The sequence below is a fragment of the Oncorhynchus masou genome, chromosome 22 (assembly GCF_036934945.1).
Source record: "Oncorhynchus masou masou isolate Uvic2021 chromosome 22, UVic_Omas_1.1, whole genome shotgun sequence".
NCBI classification, from domain to species: Eukaryota; Metazoa; Chordata; class Actinopteri; order Salmoniformes; family Salmonidae; genus Oncorhynchus; species Oncorhynchus masou.
Genome location: NC_088233.1, coordinates 50,037,067 through 50,062,611, shown reverse-complemented (window position 1 = coordinate 50,062,611; position 25,545 = coordinate 50,037,067). Strand labels below are relative to the sequence as shown.

The 25,545-nt window shown below is 43.4% G+C and overlaps 1 protein-coding gene across 5 annotated transcripts in view; it reads left to right on the top strand.

Annotated features, from left to right (window-relative positions):
- Positions 1–25,545, top strand: part of spg11 (SPG11 vesicle trafficking associated, spatacsin) — an 80,059-nt gene that overhangs the window by 42,702 nt on the left and 11,812 nt on the right. For 3 of the 5 annotated variants that reach the window (XM_064930490.1, XM_064930488.1, XM_064930486.1), the window contains exons 19-33: positions 5,881–6,051; positions 6,853–6,919; positions 7,112–7,277; positions 8,391–8,599; positions 10,121–10,229; positions 10,507–10,666; positions 12,103–12,384; positions 12,642–12,842; positions 14,121–14,228; positions 15,746–15,911; positions 17,528–17,742; positions 20,633–21,365; positions 24,270–24,415; positions 24,839–25,043; positions 25,359–25,496. In XM_064930490.1, the coding sequence (XP_064786562.1) occupies positions 5,881–6,051; positions 6,853–6,919; positions 7,112–7,277; positions 8,391–8,599; positions 10,121–10,229; positions 10,507–10,666; positions 12,103–12,384; positions 12,642–12,842; positions 14,121–14,228; positions 15,746–15,911; positions 17,528–17,742; positions 20,633–21,365; positions 24,270–24,415; positions 24,839–25,043; positions 25,359–25,496 (3,076 nt within the window). The remainder of the gene's footprint in view (positions 1–5,880; positions 6,052–6,852; positions 6,920–7,111; positions 7,278–8,390; positions 8,600–10,120; positions 10,230–10,506; positions 10,667–12,102; positions 12,385–12,641; positions 12,843–14,120; positions 14,229–15,745; positions 15,912–17,527; positions 17,743–20,632; positions 21,366–24,269; positions 24,416–24,838; positions 25,044–25,358; positions 25,497–25,545) is intronic. The other 2 variants (XM_064930489.1, XM_064930487.1) reach the window with 1 other exon arrangement.

Here is a 25,545-nt window from a genome sequence, read left to right as displayed (position 1 = left end):
ATAATACAGTATAAAAAAGTCTATATACAATGTGAGCAAATGAGGTGAGATAAGGGAGGTAAAGGTGTTGAAAAGTGTTGCGGATTCTATTACGTGAGCGATAATGCAGCAAATAGCCGTGACTATCAGCCACCTAGCTCATGCGAAAATAGCCAATGTAACAGGAGAAATAAAAAGAAAGGTTATGATGGTGTATTACACCATCGTGGAAACAGATAATGCGCAGGTGAAATCCCCAATTTGGAAGAATTCATTGGATTCATTCATTCATTTTGTTGTCATTGTGGACAAGGAAGACAACAACCTGGTAGTTACACAGCCTGCAAAAGTGCAAGCAGGTATTTGTTTCCACTAATTCAGTTAATTATTACATTAATTCAGGCTTTATAAAGTTTAAACCTATGTGGCTGGTTAAAGGTTGAGTAGTGTTAGGTCCTAATTATCAGAGTAAGAACGAGACTGGCACTATGAAAGCTTAAACCAAGTTTATTCTTCCCAAAGGATCAAACAGCTGAACAGACAAAAACATTTTTACATTCGTGGTGGTATTTTGTACCCCACTTTGGGTGGAGTCTAATCCTCACTAAACATTGTATCTTCATTGCTTGGCAGGAAAATAAGTGATACGGGAAATAAACGGTTATTTTTCCCTTAACCTGACCTGACCTCAACCCCCTTCATCACGAATCCATGGCTCTCTCCCCTAATCATTGCCTGCCATGTGATTGCTTTCCCTACACTCAGTACATTACAAGCTTAATTGCACACACTATATACCTTCCTCCTACAGATCCTACCTTCTGGTGTAGACCCTCTAAACCTAAGCACCCAATATATCAATAGGATACCTGATGATTAACCCTATCCCGAGTTTAGGAGTTAGAACCCAGAATCCATCAGTAGCCAATAGCCAACTAAATATACAGTGCATTCGGAAAGCATTCAGACCTCTTCACTTTTTCCACATTTTGTTGTTACAGCCTTATTTGAAATGTCTCATTCAAATGTTTTCATTCCTCATCAGTCTACACACAATACCCCATAATATGCCATTAAAACTGAAATATCACATTTAAATAAGTATTCGGACCCTTTACTCAGAACTTTGTTGAAGCACCTTTGGCAGTGATTACAGCCTTGAGTCTTCTTGGATATGATGCTTCAAGCTTGGCGCACCTGTATATTTGGGGAGTTTCTCCCATTCTTCTCTGCAGATCTTCTCAAGCTCTGTGAGGTTGGATGGGGAGCGTCACTGCACAGCTATTTTCATATCTTTCCAGAGATGTTCGATCCGGTTCAAGTCCGGGCTCTGGCTGGGCCACTCAATGACATTCAGAGACTTGTCCCGAAGCCATTCCTGTGCTGTTTTGGCTGTGTGCTTAGGGTCGTTGTCCTGTTGGAAGGTGACCCTTCTCCCCAGTCTGAGGTCCTGGAGCGGGTTTTCAGACTGCGGAAAAGGAATATTTTTAGTGGTCATGGGTCACTTTTAGAAAAGCATTTCATACAATTCTACATAATTTTAGATGACTAGAGACTTTAGAACAAAGGAACAAAATTACAGGTTATACTTTGACACGGACAAATTGAGAATCTGAGATCAATGAAAACAACCTTGTCTTAAATCCGTCAATAGCCTATGGAGACACACATATTATACAATATGAGGAGGATTTTATAGTCCTAAAAAAGCTATCCAGTTTCACTGACTCACCCAATGTTGCGCAGCTCACTCACCGGCGATGGCCAATGCGCTCATGCCAAAAGCTCATCTCTCCTCTTGTTTTACTTTGTAAAACAATGCTGTTCGGCTCAATAGGTCTATTTGAAAGTTGCAGCAGCCTACAGACAGGTTAGTCTTCTCTTTTCAGCAGGATCTGTGTTTTCCTGCTGTTGTATATGAAAGGCCCTGTATTGGTTGACCGCAGTAATTCCATAACTTTTGCAAATGTATTTAAATGTATCAGTGGTGCTGTGATAGCTCCAGCACCCTCACCACGGCTGTGATTCTGTAAGGAAATAAATGATGAAGTGCAACGCTGGACGGGTGAGAGTTACATGCTAATTTCTATCAGAGCAGGGAGAGACATCACAGAAAGTGAATCTCATTCTGGTTTGGTGAGAAATACAGGTGCACTTCTCTCTCACCACAGCAATGGCCATGCGTTTGTCAAAATAGTAGTAAGTTTTAAGTTCCTCGGCGTACACATCACAGACAAACTGAATTGGTCCACCCACACAGACAGCATCGTGAAGAAGGCGCAGCAGCGCCTCTTCAACCTCAGGAGGCTGAAGAAATTCGGCTTGTCACCAAAAGCACTCACAAACTTCTACTGATGCACAATCGAGAGCATCCTGTCGGGCTGCACAACCGTAGTAAGGTCTGCACAACGCATCACCGGGGGCAAACTACCTGCCCTCCAGGACACCTACACCACCCGATGTCACAGGAAGGCCATAAAGATCATCAAGGACAACAACCACCCGAGCCACTGCCTGTATCGTCCAGAAGGCGAGGTCAGTACAGGTGCATCAAAGCTGGGACCGAGAGACTGAAAAACAGCTTCTATCTCAAGGCCATCAGACTGTTAAACAGCCACCACTAACATTGAATGGCTGCTGCCAACACTGACTCAACTCCAGCCACTTTAATAATGGGAATTGATGTAAAATATATCACTAGCCACTTTAAACAATGCTACTTAAATAATGTAGGGTATGTAAACATTATATTATCTCATATGTATACTTATATACTGTACTCTATATCATCTACTGCATCTTTATGTAATACATGTATCACTAGCCACTTTAAACTATGCCACTTTGTTTACATACTCATCTCATATGTATATACTGTACTCGATACCATCTACTGCATCTTGCCTATGCCGCTCTGTACCATCACTCATTTATATATCTTTATGTACATATTCTTTATCCCTTTACACTTTACACTTTATCCCTTTATTCTTTATCCCTTTACACTATAAGGTAGTAGTTTTGGAATTGTTAGCTAGATTACTCATTGGTTATTACTGCATTGTCGGAACTAGAAGCACAAGCATTTCGCTACACTCGCATTAACATCTGCTAACCATGTGTATGTGACAAATACAATTTAATTTGATTTGAAAATAGGCTACAATGTTGTGCAAAACATAAACCCGGGCCAGGCCAACACTGATCAATTCTTAGAATATCAGGCACTGTTTTCACATTACGTTTTTTTAGGGGGCAGCCAGGAGAATAACACAGGATTAACTTGAATTAACTCTTGATTGCTTTTATTATAATTTTTACTCTGCAAACAGTAAAAAATAATGTTTTATGTTACAAGAGGTACCGGATCCTGGCTAATGGATTCCAGAACAAAACAATCCAAAACTGAGGTGCTGAACAGGATCTGGCTCAAATTAAGCACTGTCACCACCCAAAAGGGCACTTTAGATACTGGAAAAGCAAAGGGGCTTGTGCTCTGCACAGGTAGAGCCCTATCTGTGCACTTCCTGACCCACAGCTCCCCGTGTACAATATGAAAACAGCATTTCCCACCCCATATGCTCTGGAGCTGGGGTTTGCCTGGTTCACGCTCCCCTCCTAAAGAAAATCAAAATGGGTTATATTTACAAAGAAAATGTATACTAAATTAATTTAATAATACAATTTTTTAAAGAAGCAAAAACTGTGTGGAAAAAGGGAGAGAGTAATGCCTATTTATGTGTTGGCCACTTTACTGATATTTATCATTATGATATTAACCCTTATAAAACAACAAAACAAACATCCAGTGTTATGAGGAAGAAACCGACACGGAAGTAAACCTCATGGTGTTTTTTTGTCCTGAGAATGGACAGGGACATAGATAGCACATTAATGTGCAAACAAAACAGTGTATCATTCGCCTACTGTTGTCCGTAGGTTCCTTGACCCCACCCACCCCAAGACACACAGACACAGACACACACATACAAATACACATTGATTTTGTATCGTAGATACCTGTATGCGGTAGTAGAGTACACTTAATGTGTTGTGAAAAGTGTTATGGAATGTAGTAAATGGCTTTTTTTTTTTGTGTTTTGAGAATGACACAAATATTAATTTTCACAAAGTTTGCTGCTTTGGTGTCTTCAGATATTTTTTGTCAGATGTTACTATGGAATACTGAAGTATAATTACAAGCATTTCATTAGTGTCAAAGGCTTTTATTGACAATTACCTGAAGTTGTTGTAAAGAGTAAATATTTGCAGTGTTGACCCTTCTTTTTCAAGACCTCTGGAATCTGCCCTGGCATTCTGTCACCCGCCTCTTTGAGGATTGACCACAAGTTCTCAATGAGATTAAGGTCTGGGGAGTTTCCTGGCCATGGACCCAAAATATTGATGTCACTTAGTTATCACTTTTGCCTTATGACAAGGTGCTCCATCATGCTGGAAAAGGCATTGTTCGTCACCAAACTGTTTCGGGATGGTTGGGAGTTTTCGAGGATGTGTTGTTACCATTCTTTATTCAACGCTGTGTTCTTAGGCAAAATTGTGTGTGAGCTCATTCCCTTGGCTGAGAAGCAACCCCACACATGAATTGTCTCAGGATGCTTTACTGTTGGCATGACACAGGACTGATGGTAGTGCTCACCTTGTCTTCTCCGGACAAGCTTTTTTCCGGATGCCCCAAACAATTGGAAACGGAATTCATTAGAGAAAATAACGTTACTCCAGTCCTCAGCAGTCCAATCCCTGTGCCTTTTGCAAAATATCAGTCTGTCCCTGATGTTTTTCCTGGAGAGAAGTGACTTCTTTGCTGCCCTTCTTGACACCAGGCCATCCTCCAAAAGTCTTTGCCTCGCTGTGCGTGCAGATGCACTCACACCTGCCTGCTGCCATTCCTGAGCAGGCTCTGTACTGGTGGTGCCCCGATCCCGCACCTGAGTCAACTTTGGGAGACGGTCCTGGCACTTGCTGGACTTTCTTGGGTGCCCTGAAGCCTTATTCACAACAATTGAACCGCTCTCCTTGAAGTTCTTGATGATCTGATTGATTTAGGTGCAATCTTACTGGCAGCAATATCCTTGCCTGTGAAGCCCTTTTTGTGCAAAGCAATGATGACGGCACATGTTTCCTTGCAGGTAACCATGGTTGACAGAGGAAGAACAATGATTCCAAGCACCACCCTCCTTTTGAAGCTTCCAGTCTGTTATTCAAACTCAGCATGACAGAGTGATCTCCAGCCTTGTCCTCGTCAACACTCACACCTGTGTTAACGAGAGAATCACTGACATGATGTCAGCTGGTCCTTTTGTGGAAGGGCTGAAATGCAGTGGAAATGTTTTTTTGTGGATTCAGTTAATTTGCATGGTGAAGAGGGACTTTGCAGTTAATCTGATCACTCTTTATAACGGTCTGGAGTATATGCAAATTGCCATCATACAAACTGAGGCAGCAGACTTTGTGAAAATTAATATTTGTGTCATTCTCAAAACTTTTGGCCACGACTGTATATATATATTTTTTATTTTAATTTTACTTTTATTTAACTAGGAAAGTCAGTTGAGAACAAATTCTTATTTTCAATGACAGCCTAGGAACAGTGGGTTAACTGCCTGTTCAGGGGCAGAACGACAGATTTGTACCTTGTCAGCTCGGGGATTTGAACTTGCAACCTTCCGGTTACTAGTCCAACGCTCTAACCACTAGGCTACGCTGCCGCCCCATATAACTGCCTTAATGTATCTGTACCCCAGGAAGAGGAATGGGGATCCTTAATAAATACAAATTCAGCTCCCCAGCCCAAAGGGATTTTCCAAGGGTGAAACGAGCACACTCACAAACACCTGGATTGGTATATATGAATTTGAGTTTTCCTGTCTGTGTGTTGTTTAGGTGGTGAGTCAGGGGGAGAGGGTTCGGAGCTCTGTGTCTAGGGTGGACCCCCAGCTACTGAAGATGGCCCTGAGCCCCTACCCCAAGCTCAAGGCAGCGCTCTTCCCTGTGAGCGGACCACGAGGGACCACCGCCACCACATCCGATATCTCCGTCTACCACCTCATGCAGGTACTCTGCCACATCCATACCGTCCAGATCATCTGTTTGCTAAATGTTTTGTGTGTGTTTGCTGTGTTACAAATCATACAGTAACTTACCACATGCATAAAGGAACTGAATAATAGGGTTTGGTCCTGAGTACACCATTAGCATTCAGCTCATCACTGAGCAAACAAAGGCCCTAGGCTCTAATCATAGCATTATAGAGAACCACGCAGCATCTTCACAGCACATTACACACACACTCTGCATTCACAGCACGGCGCACTACACACTTTCACAGCTTCGAAGCTAAACTTTGACTTTCAGTGTGTATTAGCAACTCGTCATCCTTGAAACTCATCAATGTGTCTGCATCAGATAGCTTATGTCTGGTCTGGCCTGCACTTTTTTTTTGTGGTACGGTAATTGCCTTTTCACCGCTTAAAGGCTAAACAGCCAGCGCTCGGACAGCTAGCTTCCCCTCACACTACAGACAGCAGGGAGCAATCACTTTAATGAGTGGTGGATTTGCATGGCTCCACTTTTTTTATCCTGTTGAGGTATGGAACCAGTGCACTAATATGTTGCTGGAAAATACATTGAGATATGTCAGCCCATCCTCCCACAGTTTCAATAGGGCGTAATTCAAATGGAGAAACCTGTGGAGTAGGCTGAGCAATGTGCTTTTAAAGGAAATGTTGTTTGTCCGAAACAGGCACTTGTTATGGACTGTGTACATGGTGGTGTTAAGTGCAATGTAAAATAAAGACCTTGTATGCAGCAGAAGTATTTTTGCTGACAATATATTTTACTTGTCTTTCCTTTTAGTCTTTACATCCATTGGATCCATCTCGACTGTTTGGGTGGCAGTCTGCCAATACACTAGGCTCCACCGGTAGGTATTTCACGGAAAGAACATAGAACATATTATTTTTTTAAGCTCACTTCTGAATATCAATTTATGCTCTTGTAACTCACCTAGCATAGGATGACGTACCCTAGGGTTTAACTAAGGCTGTAGATTGTTTGGTGATAATTTGTGTCTCCAAAGCATTGTGTGATATGTCATGTTTAATTCCCCCAATAGAGACCTCAGTGGAGCTGCCCCATTTCTCTAGTCCTCACCTCGTCAGTAAATACGCCCTCATTGAGAACCTCGACTTCCTGTACTATCTGCGTCACGGACGACCATCGTTCGCCTACGGAACGTTTCTCGTCCAACAGCTAGCCAACTCCAACGAAGTGAAGTCACAGTGAGTATATCAGACTCTGTTAGTAAATTTCAACTGACACCAGAGTAACATAGATGGCACATGACAAAGACAATATGGTTTGTAAGCTGAGTACATCCCCAAAAACATCTTACCTGAGGAAATGATGACCATACCTGGAACCAAAAAACGAAGCACTCAGATGTCTACAATGATCTTTGAGGTTTATCAGGGACAAGCAGGCTGGACTACATTTCGAAGTGTCAGACGCCTTCCTCCTCAGTGCCTTAACGTCACTAACCAAACTATTTGAAACTTGTTTAACATAAAAACAAGAGGCTTGGGCAAGCACTTATCCTTGTTTTATTTTTCCCTCTGTTGTCGTTGTTACTCTTCGGTGGCACACGTCATTTTATATTCATTTTCGCACATGTTGTAGCTCAGACTATTTTACATCATCTGAGGTGTTTGTGTGTTTAATTCCTGTCGTCGGTTAAGACAGTATTCTCTTGAATTCTTCTACCATGGGCAAACATGTATAGAAGATTTCGTTCGAAAAGCGATTGAGTTCATATAGGACGACCTGGTATACAAGTCATGTACACTGAGTGTAAAAAAAACATTTGGAATACCTTCCTAATATTGAGCACCCACTTTTCCCCTCAGAACTGCCTAAATTTGTTGTAGCATGGACTCTACAATGTGTCGGAAGTGTTCCACCGGGATGCTGGCCCATGTTGACTCCAATGCTTCCCATAGTTGTGTCAAGTTGGTTGGATGTCCTTTGGGTGGTGGACCATTCTTGATACTCACGGGAAACTGTTGAGTGTGAAAAACCCAGCAGCATTGCAGTTTGACACAAACCGGTGCCCCTGGCACCTACTACCATACCCAGTTCAAAGGCAATTAAATATTTACTCTGCCCCATTCACCCTCTGAATGGCACCCACACAATCCATATCTATATTGTTTCAAGGCTTAAAAATCTTTCTTTAACCTTTCTCCTTTTTATCTAAACTGATTGAAGTGGATTTAGCAGGTGACATCAATAAGGGATCATAGCATTCACATGGTCAGTCGATGTCATGGAAAGGTGTTCCTAATGTTTTGTGCACGCAGTGTTGTAATATGTTGTATGTCTTTTCCCTGTGTCAGGCTCAGTCATGCGGCGCAGCAGGCCTACAGCCTGGCCATGCTGCATTTCAGCGTTCCCTCTGTGGCAGCTGCATGTGTGTGTTTCTGCGAGCTCCTGGGTGTGTGTAGCCTAAAGCTCCGGGTGGACCTCAAAGCCCTCAGTCTGATCCTCCGACTCCGGACCCAGAGGCCTGGAGGGACCAGCACATTCTCCCTTAAAGACTTACTGGGTAAATCTACACATACACACGTGTGTAGGGTTTTTTCACTACACCCGCAATAACATCTGCTTAATAAATTTACAGTTAAAAGTCAGAAGTTTACATACACCTTAGCCAAATACATTTAAACTCCGTTTTTCACAATTCCTAACATTTAATATCCTGGTAAAAATGCCCTGTTTTAGGTCAGTTAGGATCAGAGACAGATATACACGTCCTACTGCGCTGCCGTCTTGAATTTTGAGGGGAAAAAAGTTTGAGGTCAGGGCTTTGTGATGACCACTCCAATACCTTGACTTTGTTGTCCTTAAGCCATTTTGCCACATCTTTGGAAGTATGCTTGGGGTCATTGTCATTTTGAAGATCCATTTGTGACCAAGCTTTAATTGGACAAGCCTGACTGATGTCTTGAGATGTTGCTTCAATATATCCACATCATTATCCTGCCTCATGATGAATCCATCTTTTTTGTGAAGTGCACCAGTCCCTCCTTCAGAAAAGCTCCCCCACAACATGATACTAACACCCCCGTGCTTGACTGTTGGGATGGTGTTCTTTGGCTTGCAAGCCTCCCCCTTTTTCCTCCAAACATAACTATAGTCATTGTGGCCAAACAGTTCTATTTTTGTTTCATCAGACCAGAGGACATCTCTCCAAAAAGTACAATCTTTGTCCCCATATGCAGTTGCAAACTGTTGTCTGTCTTTTTTAAGGCGGTTTTGGAGCAGTGGCTTCTTCCTTGCTGAGCGGCCTATCGGGTTATGTCGATATAGGACTCATTTTACTGTGAATATAGATACTTTAGTACCTGTTTCCTCCAGCATCTTCACAAGGTCCTTTGCTGTTGCACCAAAGTACGTTCATCTCTAGGAGACAGAACACGTCTCTTTTCTCAGCGGTATGACGGCTGCCTGGTCCCATGGTGTTTATTCTTGCGTACTATTATTTGCACAGATGAACGTGGTACCTTCAGGCATTTGGAAATTGCTTGCAAGGATGAACCAGACTTGTGGAGGTCTATAATTATTTTCTGAGGTCTTGGCTGATTTCTTTGGATTTTCCCATGATGTCAAGCAAAGGTAGACCTTGAAATACATCCACAGGTACACATCCAATTGACTCAAATGTTGTCAGTTAGCCTATCAGAAGCTTCTAAAGACATGACATCATTTTCTGGAATTTTCCAAGCTGTTTAAAGGCACAGTCAACTTCGTGTATGTAAACTTCTGACCCACTGGAATTTTGATACAGTGAATTATAAGTGAAATAATCTGTCAGTAAACAATTGCTGTAAAAATGTATTGTCATGCACAAAGTAGATGTGCTAACCGACTTGCCAAAACTATAGTTTATTAACAACAAATTTGTGGATTTGTTGAAAAACAAGTTTTAATGACTCCAACCGAAGTGTATGTAAACTCCAGACTTCAACTGTATGTATGTGACCAATACTATTTTATTTTGTTTGCAATGACACACACACACACACATCACACTGTGACATTTTTTTGGACCTTTTCTGTGTTTCAGCTGCTAAAGGCAGTAAGCTGGTGGCGGTGGAGAGGGAGACAGCGGAAGAGCTGCTCTTTGACTTGGAGGAAGCCGTGAAGGACAGTTTGGAGAGGAAGGGCACCAGCAGGTTAGGCACAGGCCCAATCCCAAATCGACCTATGCATTGTGAAGATTGGATGGGTAAAAGCAATATGGTGAAACTTACATCTCGCATGTCACAGGGCAAGATGGAGATGTTACCATATTGCTTACACCTGTCAAATACTGTCGGATCTCAGCAATTGCATATTTTCTAGGGGCGAGAAGAAACACTCTTATACACAGTTTGGTACAAGGAAATGTATCCCATAGTTTTATGCACAATTTGTTGTGTGAGTCTGTTCAACTCCAAATGCCCTCTCCAGGTCATCCTATGAGGCAGGTCAGGAGTGGGCTCTGCCCATACAGTTTTGCCAGCTACATGCCCTGCCCCTGAGCAGTGTGTACCCGCAGGACTGTGCAGCCGACAGCCAGTGGCTACACTTCCTGCTCTTTGTCCAGCTGCACACCTACCCCCCTCAGCAGGTACATCTCCACCACTGCCAAACACACACATGCTAAATCTTTAAAGGCCCATTCAAACACTTTTGCAACTCCTATTCATTATCTTCAGCACCACACCAATCAGTGTGTGAAAACAGCACATTTCTACATTTTGAAGTTAACACTCCGGTTTACTGAGTCTATCATGCAGGGGTTTAAGTTCTCCATCACTGTGAAGAATTTCCATCATATGTGACTCACCACCTGGATTCGTGTCTTATGAAGCAAAATTTGAAATTGGACTTTTTACATTGGGTAATCTAATGTGGTACAAAATGATATATCATACACAGCATTTTTGAGGAACAATGGGAAAGTAATTCTGCTTTGAACGTTGATAAACTTGTAAACTCACTTTTGAGAAAAGGGCCTTTGAATGTTTTGGTACCTACTGGAGAGCTCCTCCTTTGTACACCCATTCAGCATTGTTGACACCCTCTTAAGCCAGTCCCACCCATCTCTTTAAGGATTCACATGTGAGGTCATGTGCTAAACAGTGAGTAGTGTGGTAAAGACTAAGACTAAAAGTGGTAGTAGCCTACAATAACGATGCAGAAACGTGCTGTTTTCACATATGTAAACACTGGTATGGCGCTGGAGATAATGAATGAGGTTTGAAAATTGGTGGACTTGCCCTTTAACTATCATTAACACCCCACTAGAAAACCCTTTAAAGATCCAATTCAGACGCTTTGAAATCATTTCTGGGTGACAATGAAGTACCTTACTGTGGTTTTGACAATTTTAATTGAAACCAAAGAAACAAAAAACAAAAATAACTCCTTAGCAAGAGCACTTTCTCAAGCAAGAATTTTGACTAGGACTTTCTTAGAATGGTGAGGGGCCTAATTGGACAAGCCTAATGGGAGGGATATGCAACCTGAAAACTAACTGTTATTGATTGGCAGAGCGGTATGAAACTCTGTTTTTGGTCGATTAACTTGCACTGTCTGGTGGTGTTGCTAGGCAGGCTGAAACTCCATCCCACCGAAACAGGCCAAAAATTCAGGCGCTCTTTTCAAACAGCTCTTACACTAAAAGGCAATTATCATAATTTTCACAATTTCACAGTATTATTCCAAACTCGTTGAGTGGAAATGTATTTATAAACCATGGGAAAATAATTTTTGACTGCATTGGGCCTTTAACCCATACAACTGAAGGATTCTACCACACCTACTTTCTCTGTTCACTCTAAAATGGGATGAAAACTGCTCTCAGGTTCTCTTCCTCTGAAGATCCCTATCAGGGAAATATGTTATTTGAATTAAATTGTATCGTTACAAGGGCCTAAACTGTAAGGATTGTTCTCTAGATGGAAAATAAAGACTGGTGGTTTCCAATCATCCCCTTGTCTGTGGTACTGTAGCAATTGTATGTTTTCAGTTCTTCCCTCTTTCCCTACTTGTGATTGACAGGTGAGGTCCATGGCGACCCAGTTCAGCCCAGCCCTGCAGGCCCACCTGACCTTGGCCTTCCAGAACCTGCAGCTCAGCTCTCAGTGGAGGGTGGGGGAGGTGGAAGACAGGGAGGCCCAGGGTCAAATCACCCTGCCCAGCGAGGAAGCCTCCGACCCCCCCAAGGAGCTGTTCCATGTGCTGCTGCAGAGCCAGGAGCAGGCCAGTCCCTGGAGACACCTCCTGGGGGAGGCCCTGGCACAGCACTGCCCCACGCTCACCATACTAGCTGCCTGTCATCAGGTGGGGCTCTGTCTGTAAGGATTCTCTGTCTATGAGAATTTGTTTTATAAGGCTTGGTATAAAAATCTGAAGTGTATTGACTTTCTCATTGCATTGACATTTTGTGTCATCCATGAACTTTGTAAGAGGGTGTATAAAAGTTGCACTTTACATGATCTACTTTGTATCTGGACTTTATTTAACTGACTGTGTGTGTGTTTGATTGCGTGCGTGCGTGTTTCTCTGTATGGTGTGTGTGCCATGGATTTGATTGACAGGAAGCCGACCTGCTCCAGTGCCTCTGCGTTTGGGTCCTGACCTCTGTGGGTGAGGTCATTGCCACAGAGGCTACCGCCCACCTGGAAGAGAGCCCGCAACATCATGAGTGGAACCTCCACGACCTGTCAATCATCTGGAAGACACTGCTGAGGAAATGCAGGGTCAGGCCTCTCATACGAGGCTTCCAGCTCTTCCAGAGGGTGATTCAATAGAACATGTGTGATACATATCATTGTAGGTCTTGCAAGTGAACTGCCCTTTTGGGGAAAAAAATACAAATCTCAAATCTCCCATTGACACACATGCATGATTTAGACGAGAGTATGCACACAAATATAAAGTTAGGATTCTGCCCCAAATCTAAATGCCTAGTTAGTTTTCAAGCACATTTGAGAGTGACGTGTATCTGAGACTAGAGAATGAAACGAGGCACTACATCACAAATGTGTTGAATCTAAAGAATCTAAAGGAAGAAAAAAATATCAGTCGGGTGAACATTTTATAAACTGTTCTATTATATGCTGCGTATACAAAACATTAAGAGCAACTTCCTTAAGCACCGTCCCTCCCCTTTTCCCCCAAAACAGGCTCAATTCGTCAGGGCATGGACTCTACAAGGTCCATGTTGACTCTAATTCTTCCTACAGTTGTGTCAAGTTGGCTGGGTGTCCTTTGGGTAGTGGACCGTTTTTCATACACCTGTGGAAAGTGTTGAGCGGTGAAAACCCTGCAGCGTTGCAGTTCTTGACAGTTCTCTGGCACATACTACCATACCACGTTCAAAGTCACTTAAGTGTTTTGTCTAGCCCATTCACCCACTGAATGGCACATGTACACAATCCATGTCTCAATTGTCTAAAGGATTAAAAATCCCTTCATCCACAATAATTTAAGTGGATTTAACGAGTGACACCAAATAGGTGTCATAGCTTTCATCTGAATTCACCTAGTCATTCTATGTCATGGAAAGAGCAGGTGTTCTTAATGTATGTTCTTAGTGCATATTGAATAGACTACATGCAAATGAGGTTGCAGCAGGCTTAAGATGGGCGGTACTTTCCACTATTTCCTGTCAATCACTAACCGATGAAACCAATACAAATGGCTTTAAACTTTAATTTCATTCAAGCAATTGAAAGCACATAGATGGTTGCTTGCCTATCCAATCCCTTGTTATTATTTGCATTTCATTTATCGGTTTCCTTCAGGCCTAGTCATTAGTGTTGCGTTCTATTAGAATACTAATCTACCTGCACGGCAGCTTCCCTCCTCAGAAGTGACCCGAATGATATGTCCTCGTCGGCAATTTTACGCTGAATGCATGATCTTCAAACAGCTTCGAGGCTTAGACCAGCTCCTCTCATTAACCCAGCAGACATCATGGGAGGTCTGCCTCATGTATTATGGCTGTCATGTCTGGTTCTGCATGAGTTTGGATGGTCTTTTATCACATTTCTCTCTCTATGTGTGTGTGACAGGACTCTCCCCTGATCCATGTGCTGCTCATGTACGAGCTGTGCTACGACTACAAAAACTACCCTGAAGCCAAGAAGAAACTCATTGAGTTCCAGAAATGCCTGATCACGGTAAGCTCCTTCACCCCTTTGCCTCTTCTTTCCACTCCCATTTCCCGCACTCATTGTCTAACTCTCCCGAAAAGGACACCAACTGACTCTGAAGTAGAGCCCGACCGAAATGGGTTTTTCGGGTTCCGATAGCGATTTTAGGGAGACAAAATATGCCGATATATGGTTTTTTAAGGGTGGAATGAAAAACTCAACTAAATATAAACATTAACATTATTTAAGAACATTTTATATGTGGTTTACATGATAACCACCAACAACAACGATATCCTCTATAAATATGAAAGTAAATACAAAACACTTGTTCAGTTTATCTTGGTACAACTTAAAGATTTGTCTATCTATGACGGTGAATAAGAATGTATAAGTGTTTGTGCTGAAGCACCACAAGCACACTAATAAACAAGAACGCTTTAATGAATTTAACTTTGTCTTAAAGTAAAGGCGACTCCGGGACGCTGGCCTTCTAGGCAGAGTTGCAAAGAAAAAGCCATATCTCAAACTGGCCAATAAAAAGAAAAGATTAAGATGGGCAAAAGAACACAGACACTGGACAGAGGAACTCTGTCTAGATGACTCGTTGTGTTTATGCCACATTAAAAGGCATAGGCGGTAGGTCCATAAGGCTAGGGGAAGCTTTCCCTAAAGTATATTGAATTAAATTGCCAAAATTATATAGCCTAATTAGCTTTTCTTTCAATAACAAGGACCCCAAACATTTGAATGGTAGTGTATTTGACTGCAAACCAATTCAAGGAAATGGACTGTGTACATGTACTGTAACGCGTCGTGCCGGGGCGGAAGGTTATGTTTTTATTATCTATGTCCGCGCGGATGACGTTCCATTAGAAAAGCAAAGCGTGTCCGTGTCATGTCCCTTTAAGTCTGACAGGTTGGTTGTGAGGGAAATTGATGCCCTCCGTTGTCAGGGGGAGTTAAAGGGGTGCCTGTGTCTGACCTTGCCGGTACTGTTTGGAGATGTCATTAGAGGGATGAATTTGGTGCCACACATGCCAGCCAAGCCACAAGGCCAGGGCCAATTTATCGAGTGTGTCAAGCACAACAGCACTCATACCTCAAAGCGGTGACCTTGGCTGTAATCTTGTGTTCGGGGCCTCTTGCCGTCTTTTGCTGCGTGTTTTGAGATGGTCACCATCCCAATTCACATTGTTGCGCGCAATCTTTTGCGGCCGTAGTCTCACCAAGTCCTCCCTCTCGATGACCATAGTTAACTTTGATGTTGTTTATTTATTTAATTCCTGTATTCCCTGTGATCTCCTGTCCTTGTGAAAGGTACATGCCCTCATTTCTGTTACTTTTCATTATCCTCTATTGTAGTTAATGGAAGAAATGAGGAGAGGATGACTTTCTAGCAAGAGTGTTTGATGTGTTCTCTGTACGCGAGAGGTTATACAGCCATACTTCCTATGAGGTATGTGTGTGTTGCATGTAGTCCAATCTCAATTCTCTTTATTCTTTCATCTTTCCCTTATCCTCTCTCTCTTTCTCTCTGACAGCTGAGGAGCAGTGGTGCTCATGCGCCAGCGGGCATCCCTCTCCAGTGGGTGGAGTGCCAGGCCTCAGTCCTCCTGTTGACCATGATGCAACAGTGCTCCACACAATACGAGCTGCGCAGACTACTGCAGCTGCTCGCAGACATGGAGCGCCTGCTCAAGTCTAACGGTGAGACCCCAGTATTAACACTGTAGTAACACAGAGTCTTCAGCTGTTGTGTTGGATCATCATATTTAGCTAGTTAGTTGTCAATTAAGTGAGACCTCTTGATACTACCCATCCCGGATCCGGGAGCGTAATCATCGCCTGAAACTAATTAGCATAACGCAGCGGACATAAATATCCCTAAAAAATATTCCTTTTCATGAAAATCACAAATGAAATATATTGAGACACAGCTTAGCCTTTTGTTAATCACCCTGTCATCTCAGATTTTCAAAATATGCTTTTACAGCCAACACTATACAAGCATTTGTGTAGGTTTATAATAGCCTAGCATAGCATTATGCCTTGCAAGCAGCAAGCAACCTTGTCACGGAAATCAGAAAAGCAATCAAATTAAATCGTTTACCTTTGAACTTCGGATGTTTTCACTCACGAGACTCCCAGGTAGATAGCCAAAGTTCATTTTTTCTCAAAAGATTATTTTTGTAGGCGAAACAGCTCCATTTGTTCTTCACGTTTGGCTGAGAAATCGCCCGGAAATTGCAGTCACCACAACCCCAACTTTTTTCTCCAAATTAGCTCCATAATATTGACAGAAACATGGCAAATGTTGTTTAGAATCCATCCTCAATGTGTTTTTCTAATATCTATTCGATAATATATCCGTCGGGACAATTCCTTTTTCTCTTGGACCGATTGGAGTAATGGCTACCTCTGTACTTTACGTGAGAATCTCTCTCGGAGCCACCATGTGACCACTTACGCAATGTGCCCCCATATGGCTATTCTTCAACAGAAATGCGTAAAACTACGTCACAATGCTGTAGACACCTTGGGGAATACGTAGAAAGCGTAAGCTCGTTGATGGTACTTTCACAGCCATATAGGGAGTCATTGGAACGCAGCACTTTCAAAACCTGGGGCACTTCCGGATTGGATTTTTCTCAGGTTTTCGCTTGCAGCATCAGTTCTGTTATACTCACAGACAATATCTTTACAGTTTTGGAAACGTTAGTGTTTTCTATCGAAAGCTGTCAATTATATGCATATTCTAGCATCTTTTCCTGACAAAATATCCCGTTTAAAACGGGAACGTTTTTTTCTCCAAAAATGACAATACTGCCCCTTGAGTTCCAAGAGGTTTTTAACCTAAATGACGTCCATAAGAGTTTTGTCAATAGTGTTGCATTATATCCAGAGCAACGATCTGTGTGTTTATTGTAAGCCTGACTTCTCTTCATAACACTGTGCAAACAAAGTGTCGCTTAACATGACTAAAACTATGAAGACAGACATTTTTACCGTATGATTACCACGGAACCCTCCAGGTATGTTTGACGAGAGCAGGCAGAACGCCTTTTCATCATGGATTTAAATCACTGTCTTCCATTTGTGTGAGGTGTTGAGAAAACGGTATTATTTTTTTGTAGCTTATTGTCTGACTCAGGCACTTCATGTTTGAGTCTGTATCTGTGCTTGTTAATCACTGTCTTCTGCTTGCGTGAGGTATTGAGAATGCAATACTGTAAACAGGATGTTCTGGTTGATGTTCTGGTTGACTCATGAACTTGACCAGTCTTTGCTTCTATGTATGCATCGGTCTCTTTCTCTGTGAGCAGGCCCGGACTTCAAGAAGCTCAGCTTCCTCAGCCAGGTTCTCCAGGGCACCTCGGTGTCTCTCTCTCCCAGGCTGCTTGAGAGCTATTCCCCTGACATCCTGCAGGGAGAGTGCCAGAACATGTTGGAGAAGCTGCAAGACAGCGGGCTGTTCCACAAGGCCCGCCAGGTGGCCGAGCTGGCAGGGTTGCCCATTGACAGCCTGGTCATCAACGAGGTGAGCTCGTGGGTCCTCAATGCTCATCAACTAGATCATTTGCAGCCTGTTCAGTGTAAACTCAACTCTCACTGCCCTATACCTTTGGTATATTCAATATAAGTTTATTTGGTCTAGACACTACAGTGCCTTCAGAAAGTATTCACATCCCTTGACTTGTTCCACATTTTGTTGCGTTACAGCCTGCATTTAAAATTGATTACATTTAGATGTTTTTGTCACTGACCTATACACAATACCCCATAATGTCTAAGTGGAATTGTGTTTTAAGTGAATTAAAAATGAAAAGCTGAAATGTCTTGAGTCAATAAGTATTCAAACCGTTTGTTATGGCAAGTCTTAATAAGTTCAAGAGTAAAAATGTACTTAACAAGTCACATAAGTTGCACTCTGTGTGAAATAAGTGTTTCACATTTATTTTTTAATGGCTACCTCATCGCTGTACCCCACACATACAATTATCTGTAAGGTCCCTCAGTCAAGCAGTGAATTTCAACCACAGATTCAACCACAAAGACCAGGGATGTTTTCCAATGCCTCGCAATGAAGGACACTTACTGGTAGATGGGTAAAAAAAATTGTGAATATCCCTTTGAGCATGGTGAAGTTATTAATTACACTTTGGATGGTGTATCAATACACCCAGTCACTACAAAGATACAGGCGTCCTTCCTTACTCAGTTGCCGGAGAGGAAGGAAATCACTCAGGGAATTTACCATGAGGCCAATGGTGACTTGAAAACAATTACAGAGTTTAATGGCTGTTATAGGATCAACAACATTATAGTTTCTCCACATTGACAGAGTGAAAAGAGGAAAGCCAGTACAGAATAAAAATATTCCAAAACATGCATCATGCTTGCAACAAGGCACGAAAGTAATACTGCAAAGAATGTGGCAAAAAATGTACTTTTTTTTAATGAATACAGTGTTATGTTTGGGACAAGTACAACACATTACTGAGTACCACTCTCCATATTAACAAAATGTATATGGTGGCTGCATCATGGTATTGGTATGCTTGTAAACATTAAGGACTGGTGAGTTTTTCAGGATAAAAAAGAAGTGGAATGGAGCTAAGCACAGGCAAAATCCTAGAGGAAAACCTGGTTCAGTCTGCTTTCCACCATACACTGGGAGATTAATTGACTTTTCAGCAGGACAATAACCTAAAACACAAGGCAAAATCTACACTAGAGTTGCTTACCAAGAAGACAGTGAATGTTCCTGAGTGGCCAATTTGACGTAGCTTGAAGAATTTTGAAAATAATAGTTGGCAAATGTTGCATAATCCAGGTGTGGAAAGCTCTTAGAGATTTACCCAGAAAGACTCACAGCTGTAATCGCTGCTATAGGTGCTTCAACAAAGTGTTGACTCAGGGGTGTGAATACTTATGTACGGTGCATTCAGAAAGTATTCAGACCGCTTGACTTTTTCCTCATTTTGTTATGTTAAAGCCTTATTCTAAAATTGATTAAATAGTTTTTTTCCATCATCAATCTACACACAATTATTTTTATTTTCTTCGTGGAAAATGTATTAAAAATCAAAACGAAATATCACATTTACATAAGCATCCAGGCCCTTTACTAAGTACTTTGTTGAAGCACGTTTGGCAGTGATTACAACCTTGAGTCTTTTTGGGTATGATGCTACAAGCTTGGCACACCTGAATTTGGGGAGTTTCTCCCATTCTTCTCTGCAGATCCTCTCAAGCTCTGTCAGGTTGGATAGGGAGTGTCCCTGCATAGTTATATTCAGGTATCTTCAGAGATGTTCAATCGGGTTCATGTCCAGGCTCTGGCTGGGCCACTCAAGGACATTCAGAGACTTGTTCCGAAGCCACTCCTGCCTTGTCTTGGCTGTATGCTTAGGGTAATTGTCTGGTTGGAAGGTGAACCTTTGCCCCAGTCTGAGGTCCTGAGTGCTCTGGAGCAGGTTCTCTCTGTACTTTGCTCCGTTCATCTTTCTCTCAATCCTGACTAGTCTCCCAGGCCTTGCCACTGAAAAACAACCCCACAGCATGATGCTGCCATCACCATTCTTCACAGTAGGAATGGTGCCAGGTTTCCTCCAGGCGTGACGCTTGGCATTTAGGCCGAAGAGTTCAATCTTGTTTTCATCAGACCAGAGAATCTTGTTTCTCATGGTCTGAGTGTCTTTAGGTGCCTTTTGGCAAACTCCCAGCGGGCTGTCATGTGTCTTTTACTGAGGAGTAGCTTCCGTCTGGCCACTCTACCATAAAGGCCTGATTGGTGGAATGCTGAAGAGATGGTTGTCCTTCTGGAAGGTTCTCCCATCCCCACACTCAGGAACTCTGAAGCTCTATCAGAGTGACCATCAGGTTCTTGGTCACTTCCCTGACCAAGGCCCTTCTCCCCGAATTGCTCAGTTTAGCCGGGAGGCCAGCTCTAGGAAGAATCTCTCTTCGAGTCTCATAGCAAAGTGTCTGAATACTTATTCCAGTTTTTTATTATTAATATAATTTTGAAAAACCTGTTTTTGCTATGTCATGATGGGATATTGTGTGTAGATTTGATGAGGAAACAAATTAATTTAATCCATTGTAGAATAAGGCTGTAACGTAACAAAATGTGGAAAAAGGGTTCTGAATACTTTCCAAAGGCACTGTAAAGGAGATATTTCTGTCTTTCATGATCTATAAATTTGCAAACATTTCTAAAAACACTATCAATGTGGGGTATTGTGTGTAGATGGGTGAGAGAAAAAAATATATGTAATCCTTTTTTAATTCTGGCTGGTAGACATCAAAATGTGGTATAAGTCAAGGGGTATGAATACTTTCTGAAGGCACAGTGCATGATTCATGTTTTGAGACGGGGAGTATTGTGGCTTGACGCTCCTTCTGATATCCCTCTTCTGGTAAAGTTACTCCAAGACCTCGGTGCCCTGAAGGCCAAGCGGCACTGGGAGAGGAGGGAGACCCGGGTGTCCTTCTGGAGAAAATGCCACGAGCAGTTCAGGACTAACAGCACTGGTCCTGGGGCCGCCTCGGAGTTCTTCCTGGCCCAGGCAGGTGCTTCTGAGCCTCCCCGGGGCTCCGTGGCTGGGACAGAGCTGCTGTGTGTCCAGGAGAGGTGCCTTCTCCTCAGCCTGGCCGGCCACTGGCTGGCCTGGCTCGCTCAAGCTCCCCTGGCACATCTCGAGGACCTGGAGAAGCAGCTGTGGACAAGCCGAGTGCGCCAGCAAGTCCTGCTCACCGCCATGGAAAAGGAGAGCATGTTCGCCCTCCCGGCGCCCACCATAGCCCCCGAGGAAAACTCCTACGAGGCCCTGATCAGGGAGTTCTCCTTCTCCAAGATGGCAGTGCTCAACGAGCCCAGGTACCTAAGCTTGGACGGCCTGCCCAGCTTCTCCCCTGAGGAAGAGGGTGGGGAGAAGACTGGGTCGGAGGAGCAGGGTGCTCTGGCTATCCTGGTGGGGCAGCTGTTGGACGAAGGGTGTATCCACGAAGCAAGCCGTGTGTGCCGCTACTTCTCCTTCTGCTCCCGGGACATGTGGGTAGTGCTGCACTGCCGAGGACTGGCCTCAGGCGAGCTCCACGCTGGCCTGCAGGACATGCTCACCTTTGAGGGCCTGCCCAAGAAGATCATTCCCAGCTGTAAGCTCCACACGACCCTCAGTTAACCTACTAGATACAAACAAACTACTGTTTGGCGCATTGTCAGAGTTGTTCCAAATCAAACCGGTCACCTACACATATTTAGCAGATGTTATTGTGGGTGTAGCTTAATTCTTGTGTTCCTATCCCCATCAGTGCAGTAGTATCTAACAATTCACAACAATACACACCAATCTAAAAGTAAAAGAATGGAATTAAGAAATATATAAATATTAGATTGAGCAATGTCGGAGTGGCATAGACTAAAATACTGTAGAATAGAATACAGCATATGCATATGAGATGAGTGAAGCAGTTTGTATACATTATTTAAACATTATTGAAGTGACTAGTGTTCCATTATTAAAGTGGCCAGTGATTCCAAGTCTATGTATGTAGGGCAGCAGCCTCTAAGGTGCAGGGTTGCTAAACTGGGTGGAAGCTGGCAAGTGATGGCTATTTAACAGTCTGATGGCCTTGAGATAGAAGCTGTTTTTCAGTCTCTCGGCCCCACCTTCACCACCCAGGGGCGGCCCATCAGGAATTCCAGGACCCAGTTGCACAGGGCTGAGTTCAGCAGTTGCACAGGGCTGAGTTCAGCAGTTGCACAGGGCTGAGTTCAGCAGTTGCACAGGGCTGAGTTCAGCAGTTGCACAGGGCTGAGTTCAGCAGTTGCACAGGGCTGAGTTCAGCAGTTGCACAGGGCTGAGTTCAGCAGTTGCACAGGGCTGAGTTCAGCAGTTGCACAGGGCTGAGTTCAGCAGTTGCACAGGGCTGAGTTCAGCAGTTGCACAGGGCTGAGTTCAGCAGTTGCACAGGGCTGAGTTCAGCAGTTGCACAGGGCTGAGTTCAGCAGTTGCACAGGGCTGAGTTCAGCAGTTGCACAGGGCTGAGTTCAGACCCAGGGCTCTGAGCTTAATGATGAGCTTGGAGGGTACTATGGTGTTAAATGCTGAGCTATAGTCAATGAACAGCATTCTTACATAGGTATTCCTCTTGTCCAGATGGGATAGGGCAGTGTACAGTGTGATGGCGATTGCATCGTCTGTGAATCTATTGGGGCGGTAAGCAAATTGAATTGCATCTAGGGTTTCAGGGGAGGTACAGGTGATATGATCCTTAACTCGCCTCTCAAAGCACTTCATGATGACAGAAGTGAGTGCTATGGAGCGATAGTCATTTAGTTCAGTTACCTTTGCTTTCCTGGGTCCAGGAATAATGGTGGACATCTTGAAGCAAGTGGGGACAGCAGACTGGGATAGGGAGAGATTGAATAAATCCGTTAACACTCCATCCAGCTGGTTTGCGCATGCTCTGGGGATGTGGCTAGGGATGCTCTCTGGGCAGGCAGCCTTGCGAGGGTTAACACGCTTAAATGTCTTACTCACTTCGGCCACAGAGGAGGAGAGCCCACAGTCCTTGGTAGCGGGCCGCATCATTGGCACTGTGTTATCCTCAAAGCGGGCAAAGTTGTTTAGCTTGACCGGGAGCAAAACGTTTGTGTCTGCGACGTGGCTGGTTTTCCCTTTGTAGTCCTGCCACACATACGCCTCATGTCGGAGCCGTTCAATTGCGACTCCACTTTGTCTCTGTACTGACGTTTTGCTTGTGATTGCCTTATGGAGGGAATAACGACCCTGTTTGTATTCGGCCATATTCCCAGTCACTTTGCCATGGTTAAATGTTGTGGTTCGCTTTCAGTTTTACGCTAATGCTGCCGCCTATCCACAGTTTCTGGTTTTGGTAGTTCTTAACAGGTTTAATCTCCTATACACTTCCTGATGAACTCAGTCACCGTGTCATGTATTCGTTGATGTTACTCTCAGAGGCTACCCGAAACATATCCCAGTCTTCATGTGCAGAGGTCACAAGTTAAAAAACACTCACACATCCAAACAACCCTCTGAAGAATCAAAACGACACTCACATACACCCAGACAACAATTCAAATATTGTCAGTAACAGTCACAAGGCCTACATAGTTTATAGTGAGGTACAAAAGTATTTGGACAATGATAGTTTGTTGGTTATTTTGGCTCTGTACTCCAGCACATTGATACAATGACAGTGAGGTTAAAGTGCAGACTGATAGCTCGGGTGAACCGTTAAGAAATTACAGCACTTTTTGTACATAGTCCCACCATTTTAGAGAACAATTCACTGTCTATTAAAGTAGTCAAAAGTTTAGCATTTGGTACCATATTCCTAGCATGCAATGAATACATCAACGTTTATGAATATGTTTATGAATACATCAAACTGCAAATGCATCTGTAATTTCTAAACTGTTCAACCCATATGGATTAAAATACCCTCAAATTGGTCTGCTTCGCTGTGTTGCAGCGGGTTCGATCCCAGGAAGTGTCACAACCAGGTTTGGGGATCCAGGTTTGGGGATGGCTTGGCCGGGGGGGCTTTACTTGGCTCTAGCGACTCCTTGTGGCGGGCCGGGTGCCTGCGGGCTGACTTCGGTCGTCAGTTGAACGGTGTTTCCTCCAACACATTGGTGCAGCTTCCAGGTTAAACGAGCGGGTGTTAAGAAGCATGGTTTGGCGGGTCATGTTTCAGAGGACGCGTGACTCGACCTTGGCCTCTCCCGAGCCCGTTGGGGAGTTGCAGCAATAAGACAAGATCGTAATCATGAAATTGGGGAGACAAAGGGTAAACTTTTTTTTTTTTTTTTTTTTTTTTACATTCCCTGAAATTAACGCTGACAGTCAGCACTTTAACCTCAGTCATTGTATTATTTAAAATCCAAAGTGCTGGAGTACAGAGCCAAAACGACAACAAATGTGTAACCGTCAAAACACTTTTGGACCTCACTCTGTCTGGCCTTTTGCATTATTGACATATCCCCTCTTTCAACGCTGTCCATCTGTTTCTCTGTGAATGACCCCACTCCAGCAACCAGCTTTAGCAGCCTGTCCTCCTTTGTGATGGTGCCCTCCCCAGAGGATCAAACCGTGACTCAGCTCCAGATGCTGGTGGACAAATGTCGCCGCGGAAAGAGCTACTGCAAGCAGGTCCTGAGTCTCTACGAGCTCTCCAAGGTACTCCCCTATCTTTTCTGACCTTAACATCGAAGTTGCTGCCTTTTCACACCCGAACAACAGACTGAGCCTATTTTTGTGAAGTGAATTGAAGTTATGTACATTGCTGTGTGTTCATGAGAGCATTGTTGGTGTGTAGTATTTTTTTATAATGTACTCTATTAATACCCTAGATTTTAATATACAGGATCAGGGATTTCCCTCTCTAGTGTATTCCATTTCTACATGTCGTTATGAGTTGAACTTGGTCGTGTTCATTAGGGCAGACAAAGGAAGATGTTTTAAAACGTAAAATGAAAATGTGCTTTTCTTATTGTACAAGTGCAGGTATTTGCTCACTATTTCAATCAGTTCTTCCATTTGGTGCCCAATGGACATAACCTTGATCATGGTAACCTTTGACCCTTTGATACCGCTACCTAGGAGCTGCAGTGTTCATACAGTGAGATCTCAGCTGAGGAGCCTCAGGCGGTGCTGTGTAAGGTGCTACTGTCCCAGCAGCCGGAGCGCTATAAGAAGGCCCAGGCCTTCATCAGTGTGCAGGGCCTGCAGCCTGACACCGTGTCCCAGCTTGTATCCACCGCCGTGGTCCAGGGCCTGTTGGCCTCTGCACAGGATGGAGAGACTGGTGAGAGGAATGATGGATTGATTGATATGGCTACTTAAATGCAACTAATTGTCCCTCTAGAAGATTTTTTGCATACTTTTTAAATCCCTACTCGTATATTAAATATGTTGTGGTTCTATTACCTACTACAGTCAGACGTATTCATTTTTAGTCCTAAGGTTACACGAAATGTATAATCGTAGCTAAGAGCTCAGATAATTGGTTACAAAGCTTTAATATGCACCTCCTGCGCTATCCTTGCTATTGGACTTTATTACTGTCTTATTAAACTCTGAGTCAGACACAACGACTGTAGTGATTGGTGTGTGTTCACAGCAGAGAAGCAGATGTTCAGTCCAGAGGAAGGGAGAGAGTCCTTCTTGCAGCTGGCCAAGCTGTGTGGGGACCCCAACCTGGTGGGCATCAAACTGCTGGACCACATCCCCACTGTGCCACTGGGAGAGCTCGGCTGCAGTAAGATATACTCAATACTAGGGCTGTGACGATACCAGAATCGCAATAT